This window comes from Seriola lalandi, unplaced genomic scaffold (genome assembly GCF_002814215.2).
Source record: "Seriola lalandi dorsalis isolate HSWRI2012SDOR001 ecotype SW California unplaced genomic scaffold, Sedor1 jcf7180002053896, whole genome shotgun sequence".
Classification (NCBI taxonomy): Eukaryota; Metazoa; Chordata; class Actinopteri; order Carangiformes; family Carangidae; genus Seriola; species Seriola lalandi.
In genome coordinates, this window is record NW_019524449.1 from 375242 (window position 1) to 384326 (window position 9085).

At 41.9% G+C, this 9085-nt stretch overlaps 1 protein-coding gene across 1 annotated transcript; it reads left to right on the plus strand.

The window, feature by feature from the left end:
• The first annotated feature begins 1211 nt into the window (after positions 1–1211).
• Positions 1212–8936, plus strand: LOC111651998 (sodium- and chloride-dependent GABA transporter 2-like). The gene is made up of 15 exons (XM_023402080.2): positions 1212–1252; positions 1633–1824; positions 2552–2686; positions 3021–3161; positions 3253–3340; positions 3442–3574; positions 3779–3913; positions 4812–4915; positions 5094–5218; positions 5338–5450; positions 5590–5727; positions 6979–7081; positions 7217–7317; positions 7479–7649; positions 7822–8936. The coding sequence occupies exons 1-15, from the start codon at positions 1246–1248 to the stop codon at positions 7969–7971; spliced, it is 1836 nt and encodes a 611-aa protein (XP_023257848.1). The 5' UTR covers positions 1212–1245; the 3' UTR covers positions 7972–8936.
• Positions 8937–9085: the final 149 nt, after the last annotated feature.

Genomic DNA, 9085 nt, shown 5'->3' on the forward strand with positions numbered 1-9085 from the left:
TGAAACATTTAAGTGTGCAATGTTAGGGACCCATCAAATATGAAACTTAAAACAAGTAATAGGCTGTAGATTCAAGTATTTTTTGCTTTACTTGGCTAAAAAAAAAATCAGAATTTGACTCATGAATCATGCTTATGTGAGTTATTTAGAGGTTGATTGATTTTCAAGTTGAAAGTTAAGCTTCACATTTCCTGTGTTACTCATTAGCTCTATTAGAGGAAAGATGTGGTTGCATGTTTTGCAGCTCTGCATGTTAAATTACATGTTACGTGTGTTTTTTTCCCCCCTCACTCGTGAACAGGAATGTCTCTTCTTACACCAACTCACGTTACTGCTAACAGAGTGACCATCTCAAACATTTACATCCATTTATTTTCTGATTAAGCATTTTGAGATTTGAGTCTTTCGACATCAATCCTATTGGTGGAAAAAGCAACAGAATACATAAATGCAGAAATATTTGCCAAAGAGGGGAGGGGAGGATTGCGGGTGGGGGCTGGGTGGTGCGTGCTGATCTCCCTCCTAACTCAGCGAAGTCAAATCCGGTGTGAACTGACCTCAGCTGCTTTAGCCTCCATCCAAGTGACTCACCTCTGTCGCTGAGGATATTGCTGGAAATAGGCAGTCACACAGGGCTTCACCCCCCCCAACCCCACTCGTGTCACCTCTCCTGTCTGATGCCCTGAGAGGAATTTAGGGTTGTAGTCAGATGACCAACCAATGATGGAGATGTGTCTCTTAAAGCATGATTACCATTTATTCCTCCACAGGGATGGAAGATGTGTCTGTGTGTATTTTGGGTAGATAGATTTCAACAAGGAAATTAGCATAAATCATGAGGAATCATGATGAACATGAGGTACAAATACATGAATCCTAAATTCAAACCCTTGCTATAAGCATTTTTGATTTAAAAAGAAAAAAAAAGACATATCTTTGTGTGCTTTTTGGAACAATTTCCAAAAAGCACACTTGGTGTACATGATCCTGTTTTTTTGTTTTTGTTTTTTTTATTATACAGTGTCTTTAGCAGAGACCTTATTTTAACCATGGAATGATGTAGATGATGTACTTTGCTCTGAAGGGGGGGCAGACATAGGGAAAGAAAGCGGAGGCTGGCCTAGTTTAGCATTACAAACCCCCGCCCCTCTCCTGTCATGTTAAATACTAAAACTTGAGCATTTTCACACATAAATCTCCTGACACGGCTTCGCTCTTGAAACGAGAGTTACACGCAGCGCTGTAATGAAAGGTAAGTCAAGCATGGACAGATTTCAGAGTTTTAAAATCATTGAAATATTTTTTTTCTTTATTTCTTTTGATAATGTGATTGCTGTATTTTTTTATTTTTTTATTTTTTTTTAACTCACAAGGATTGCATTCTACTTAACTGAATCGGCTGCTATTCATAATGTACACAAAGCTCAGAATTGAGCTTATTTTCTGGCAAATCTTTAGTTTGAAAAAAATGAAAAGAGCTTTATATTCACAGAGTTTTAGTTTCACATTCAGTTTCTTTGGTGTCTTTGCTGCCTCTTGAAGGCTTTCTTGACTGATATTGAGAAACAGGGAACATCAACCTGCTTCTATAACCTGCTGCAACGTTCCCATTCCTCTGTGTCTGCGATGTAGGAGACGCTGCAAAAGCAGGCCTCCCCAATGGCGTCAGCCGAGCCAAGGACCCGCTGCCCCCCTTGGAGGAGAAGATGGAGGAGCGGGGCCAGTGGAGCAACAAGATCGAGTTTATCCTGTCAGTCGCCGGCTCCATCATCGGCCTGGGCAACATGTGGCGCTTCCCTTACCTGTGCTACAAGAACGGAGGAGGTGAGTGTGTGATGAACTTGGGTCGGTTTGTGTGTCCCTGCATACAGGCGGGTCAACAGTGGCAGAAGCTTCACCCGAAACTTTTACATATGGAGGTGTATACAGATATGTTAGACTCAACCATGCAACCATGAGTACAGCTGACATAAGACTGGGGAGAACATATTCAAAAGCCCTCACACAGGGCATGGCAGAACACCTGAGCACATCAAAAGTCACGCTTAGCTTAAGTCTCAGATGGAGATCTCAGGTGAAGGAAATAAAAACAGATTGTGTTTGTGTGTGTGTGTGTGTGTGTGTCTTATTTGCTTTTGGACATGCCTGTGTGGCGGCTAAATTGGACGCCCCTCTCTCTCCCTCCATGCGGGTGGCAGGGGTCAGGGTTCAGGGCTGAGCGGGGTCAAACAGCTGTTGTTGCTCCTTGCTCACAGCAGCTGTCCCTGCGGAGAGGCGGAAATCTGAGCACGGCAAACATCCTCGGCCACCCGACGGGACGTCGGGATGACCCTGGTTTGTTAAGATTTTAGCTCTGACTCAGTGTCCTCACTGATTTCCTGTTGATGCTCTGATTTCCCCCCCCGAAAGTCCAAAGACACGGCAGTCAGGTGGATTGGAAACTCTTAAAATCTCTTAGAATGAATGGATGTATGTGTCTGTTCACACAGGAATGGTGTTTACCTGCCTTGGACCGCTCTAACCCAGAATCCTTTGCTCTTTCTCAACTCAGGTGCATTCCTCATCCCCTACCTGATCTTCCTTTTCACCTGTGGCGTTCCAGTCTTCTTCCTGGAGACGGCGCTGGGCCAGTACACCAGCCAGGGAGGCATTACCTGCTGGAGAAAAATCAGTCCCCTGTTTGAAGGTAAGGAGGACAGGTTTATCACCTTAAGCCACAGGTGTGTTAATGAATGAGCCTATTGGACACAGGGCCCAGGGGCCCAAGAGGTCAGAGGGGGGCCCCTGTACTGGATCCTCTGTTTGAAGTCACTGTTATAATAATCACCACAAAAACAGAGACTCAAAACGACTATGAAGAGACAAAAAGATGCAAAAATGACCACAAAGAGAAAATGTCTTTCAGTCTGAGGCTCTTGCTCGTTGGGTTTTGCAAAATTCACTGGATGATTTTCACATTTCACAATTATTGTTATCATTTGTGGCATGCTCCGTGTACTACAAAAATATAATTTCTGCAGGTCTCGGCTATGGTACCCAGGTGATAGTGACTCTGTTGAACTTCTACTACATCATCGTTCTGGCCTGGGGGATTTTCTACCTGTCTTTCTCCTTCTCTTGGGACCTGGCCTGGTCATCCTGCAACAACACATGGAACACAGGTAACAAGTGTGCATTAAAATACAGCAGAGGCTCCCACTGATGTCTTTGATATGTTTAAGAATCTCTCCATTTTGTGTGTCCCCCCCCCAGAAAACTGTGTGGAGTTTGAGAGGAGAAACACCTCAGTCAACCAAACAATCAACCTGAATGTCACCTCTCCTGTCATCGAGTTCTGGGAGTGAGTTTTCAGACGACCCAACTTCCTCCTGATGATGATGCATTACTCATATAATCCCAACAATAATGTGTCAACCTTGTGTTTCTTTATTGCCTCTCCAGGAGAAGAGCGCTGAGAATTTCCCCAGGCATTGACCAAATGGGCTCTCTGAACTGGGACCTGGCCCTGTGTCTGTTCATCGCCTGGGTCATGTGCTACTTCTGCATCTGGAAAGGGGTGAAATCCACAGGAAAGGTGGGTGAGAGGTGATTCAGAGTCTTATCCTAATCTGCACCTCAGTGAGAACACAAGAGAAAATACCAGGTGACCCTTTCTTTATCTATTATAACAGATCTAGGTCAAATTAGGATGACATCTGGTGTTTATTTTTTCTTATTGGCATGATTCTTGTTTGCATATTTAACATCACTATGTGTGTGTGTGTGTTTGTCTGTATAGGTGGTCTACTTCACTGCGACCTTCCCCTATGTGATGCTGATTGTGCTGCTGATCAGAGGGCTCACGCTGCCTGGTGCTGCAATTGGCATCAAGTTCTACCTTTACCCTGACCTGGGACGACTGGCGGACCCACAGGTAGCAAGATCTCGCACGCACAAGAAATTTTTTGCTGAACACTGCTGCATGTATCTGGTATGTGTTTAGCTACCTAACCCTAACCCCTCCAACCACAAAAATCCCAATGAGGGCCTTTTTCTGTGTTCTGCTCCCCGTGGGCGAGGGCACACCAGGTGCAGGTATCCCATGGTTCTCTGCTAGGGGAGCCTAGTTACTGCTGGGTACATCTGCTCTCCATGAAAGAGGCAGGGAGTGCAGGGATCGAGTCCGGGGCAGGACACCGCTGAGACTATAAACACGAGCTCTACCAGGACTGTAGAGCAGACAGACTATTAACCAGGCCTCTTCTCGATGGGAGAGGAGTTTTAACTGGCTCTCCTCAGCTCAGAGTAGCAAAGGTCCAATCAGAAAGGCTCTGTCAGAGTCTCCATGTCCATAATTCTCTCGTTGTCAAGTTCTGTTATTATTTTGTCGTCTCCATCTGGCTCAGCCCTGTCTTCGTTTGTAATTCAGCCATTTATTCTGATATGATAAGGGATGTGTTTTAAGATGACCTGTCACTAAAGAAAAATATCTGATTCAGCTCTCCGTCACAGATCCTGCACTCTCTATATCCATATAATCTTGGTTTGTTAATCAGTGTTAAGACGAACAAGACCAATGACAGATTTTTTAACAGTTTTACTATTGTGCAACTGCATTGGTCAATGATTGTGCATGCAGAAACTTAGCATGTGAATTCCTTTGGATTGTCTAAACACTGGATGGCACGTTTGCATATATACATCAGCCTAAGTGTGTGCGCGCTCCTATGCTGGATATGCATTTTGCACCACTTTAAATTTCAGTAGCTTTTTTTTTTTTTTTAAATTAAAGAAATCTTTTTACATTTTTTTTTTTCTCCTGTGTGTCTTAGGTGTGGATGGACGCTGGCACCCAGATCTTCTTCTCCTACGCCATCTGTTTAGGGTCGCTGACGGCTCTGGGCAGCTACAACAAATACAACAATAACTGTTACAAGTATGTAAGCAGTGTCTAATAAGCAGGAGGTTCTTTTTAAGATTATGTAAAATCTTTGCACAACATTTCTCAATCTGCTGCAGAATTATACTGAAAATATCAAATTCCCAATTACATTTTCTACGAGTTACAGTATATTTGTTGCACTGCTATAATAAAAACCTGCTGTCTGTTGCAGAGATTGCCTGTCACTGTGCTTCTTGAACAGCGGCACTAGTTTTGTGGCAGGCTTTGCAATCTTCTCTATCCTGGGCTTCATGTCTTATGAACAGAATGTTCCCATCTCAGAAGTAGCAGAATCTGGTGAGGTTTGCATAAACTAAGGAATACAAACAATAATCTGTTTTTATCCTTAGTGCCAGGATTTCTTTCTTTCTTTTTTATTAGTTTAAGTTTTCAGTTTAAGTTGTTTTTCTCTGTAGGTCCCGGCCTTGCCTTCATAGCTTACCCCCGTGCTGTGTCCATGATGCCCTTCTCTCCTCTGTGGGCCGCCCTCTTCTTCATCATGATTGTTTTTCTGGGGCTGGACAGTCAGGTAGAAAGTCCTGCACTACTTTTAGTTAAAGAATGGTCCTTTCAGAACTTTTCATTTCCCACAGCAATAAGGATCACTGAACAAAAACCGTGTCTACCTGTCCTCTTTCCCTTCTTCCCTCTGTGCTCCTTCCCATCAGTTTGTGTGCGTCGAGAGCCTTGTGACGGCGATAGTCGACATGTACCCCGCCGTGTTCCGCCGTAAAAACCGCAGGGAGCTCTTCCTGTTAGGTGCCTCCCTCTTCTCCTTCCTCATGGGCCTCATCATGCTGATGGAGGTAGGGGTCACACTCTGGGACCACGCACACAGATGCAGGCTGTACACACACAGATGCATGCACAGAGACAAAGATCTGCAAGCATAAACTCACTGAGGTTTCCCGGGCGATAACGGTATTTTCATAGTAAAAGTTTTCCATATTCAGTTTTTGAAAATGTTTCATTTTTAATACCTAAGGTGTTTTAACTCATGATATGTTTCCTAACGTGATGAAATTGCTTCCAAAACAGCATTGAGATAATATGCTATTAAATATCTCCTCTGAGGCGAATGCAATATGTTACACACACATATACACACTCCAAATCAGGCTGTTGCTCGAGGAGGGGGATAAACCAGGTCAGGATGTTTTTTTTTTATGTTGAAATAAATTCTTACGGAGTCCAACATGGTTGACATGGTTTCACCTCTGCACAGCTGGAAACATGAATGCTCTGCAGAGGTGTCAACAAGTCATCATTTTGTAAGTACAAGCAAGTCAAAGGTTTTGTGCAACACGTCTCAGGTAAGTCTCAAGCGTTGTTATGCAGCGCCCTTAGTCATAAATCCTGTCTGAAGTCTCGACATTTTGAGCTTCAGTTCCGTTAAAAACTCTCCATAATAAGCTTGTAGAATTGGTATTTTTAAGTACTGCAAAAAAGATGCCACATTCAAAATACTTATGTTAACATGTCATCTAGATTTAGTTTGTGCTAAAACACACATACACACACACACACACTTTATCAGCCGCCCTCTGTCAGTGTCTCGAGTGAGTCTGTGGCAGCAATATATGAATATAAACAGCTGAGACATTTCAGTTTATGCTGGATATATCCATGAACCATAGATGATAGAATAGATTTTTTTTCTGCCAAGTCATACTCATACAAGTCAAGTTGAAGATTTTCAGATTTTTTTTTTTTTTTTTTTTTTTTTTTTTACTCTTGCAGTCAGAAAAAACAAAAAAAGTCCCATAACTTCATCACTTTTTGTACTATCTACACATAAACAATGGATTTCACTTTATTTCCTCTATATGTAATATATATATAAATATATAATTCTGTCTTTTCTATTTCCCTGTGGTTCGTGTATGTTCCAGGAATTAGATGTTCAACTCGCAGAGCGTAAACTGGGCTAAATTTCAATTTAGTTCATTAGACCATTCAATGAAATGTCAGTCAGTTTTGTGTGAAAACAAATAGATTAAGTGATGCAGGTTATTTATGACTAAATACTATCTCTCTATCTCTCTCCCCCTCTGTAGGGGGGCATGTATGTCTTCCAGCTCTTTGATTACTATGCAGCCAGTGGCATGTGTCTTCTCTTCATGTCCATCTTCGAGACTGTCTGCATTGCATGGGTCTATGGTAAGCTGGTATCCAGACTGTTTATTTATTTATTTTTATTATTATTATTATTAGCGTAGAGTATTTGTTGACATTCAGCTGTGGGTTTTAAGGTGCACGCATGTTAAAAAAAACATCTTTACTGTGTTTTTGCAGGTGCAGATCGCTTTTATGACAACATTGAGGACATGATTGGCTACCGCCCGGGACCTTACATCAAGTACTGTTGGTTGTTCTTCACCCCGGCCACATGCATTGTGAGTATCAACAAACTAATGAAGTTGTAAGCCAAGGTTTTCCAAAAGATGACAGAGGCCGACCACACCCAAGGCCTTCGCCCCTCTCCTCTTGCAGAAAAGAAAAGAAATCATTTGCCGGTTCCTCACCAATAGTAATAATTGTCCACTTGTTTCTGCAGGGTACCTTTGCCTTCTCCCTCATCAAATACACGCCTCTGAAGTACAACAATGAGTATGTGTACCCGTGGTGGGGCTATGTCATCGGCTGGCTGCTCGCTCTCTCCTCCATGGTCTGCATCCCACTGTGGATGGTGTACAAGATCAGCACTACCCAGGGGACACTCCGAGAGGTAATGTTAATCCGGAAAGAGAGAGAGACCCATGGCGCTTCTTAACTGTGACATATCTTGATCTTGTATCAAACTTAATTTCCTCTGGTCTTACTCTGAGTGACTTGGTCTGTAGCCCCTCTGAACCTGGTCTTGACTTAATAAATAACTACACCCCATTATTTTTCTACAGCGCATCCAGCTGCTCATCACACCATCTGATGATTTACCCAAAACCAAGAGGGAGCAGGAGAGGTTACTGGCCATCTTTGCCCCTGAGGGAGATGCCACCATGACTAAAAACGGCTACTTTCCTGTTTTAGAGAGAGACTCCAACGTATGAGGCCCCAGCGGTGAAGTGTATCGGAGAGACATGTGGGTTTTGGTTCCATTATTGACTTGCTGCAACCCTTCCTCCATCCCAGAGATCACTACAGGGAAAGATACAACAAACATCACATCATCTACTTTAATACATAACATTTATGGAGGACTCAGGAGTTGGGTTTGGCAGCACCTGTACATTTCAGGAAAGAAAGATAAAGAAAATTAAATTAAAAAGTAGTTTGGCATTTATTGGATTACTTAGACGTTTTAGAGGGGACAAGGGCATTTTTTCAGGGACAAAAGTAATTTGCTCTATTCAAACTGAAATCCATTAATATGTTGGCATATATTGTTCAGCTCTGCATTTCATAGACAATGTAAATACAGTAGTTGGCTGAAATGTATCAGCAGTTGTTCAGTCAGCATCGTTCAGAAAAAATGTCACAAGTTCATAATAGAAGTTAATGGCATTTTCATTTCATTTAAATATGGTAACGGTAGAGACAGACACACAGGTTCCTCCAAAAGTTTCAAAATAAATGTTTAAGTCTGCATGTAAGGATGAGTTTTGTGTAAATGTATATGATGGCAAAATCAGTGAGAGTACAGGATAACCATTTGTTACCACTAAAAAGTGGGCTACAAGTCTCCTTGTGTATCTGACATCACTTCATGGCTTCTTAGTCATACTTGTATCATATATTGTATTATCATAACTGATTGGGGGAATTTTCCTTTTTGTATTTACGGGAATTGAAATAAAATGTTATATTTTACCGAATAGACTGAAAATATAGAATGCTAGTGAGAATTATAATTATAGCACTGTAGCAGTGCAGTAGTTTTAGGACTAACATAGTACAAACAATGTAGTTTCATATTTTGTACTGTAACATAATATGACTGTACAAATAAATGTGAATCTTGTAAGTACGTTTTTAAATAAACATGCTAATTTTAAAGTTGTCTTGAACCATTTTACCACGATGTTACTGTCATTTCTTTTCTCTGGTGGGAGTGAGAAAAAAACACTGCTGAAGTTATTGTTCAAAATTTTAAAGGAAATCTTTCATTGTGAACTGGAGACATGGAGTCTGAAAGGCATGAGCATTTGGGCAATCAGGGAGGCT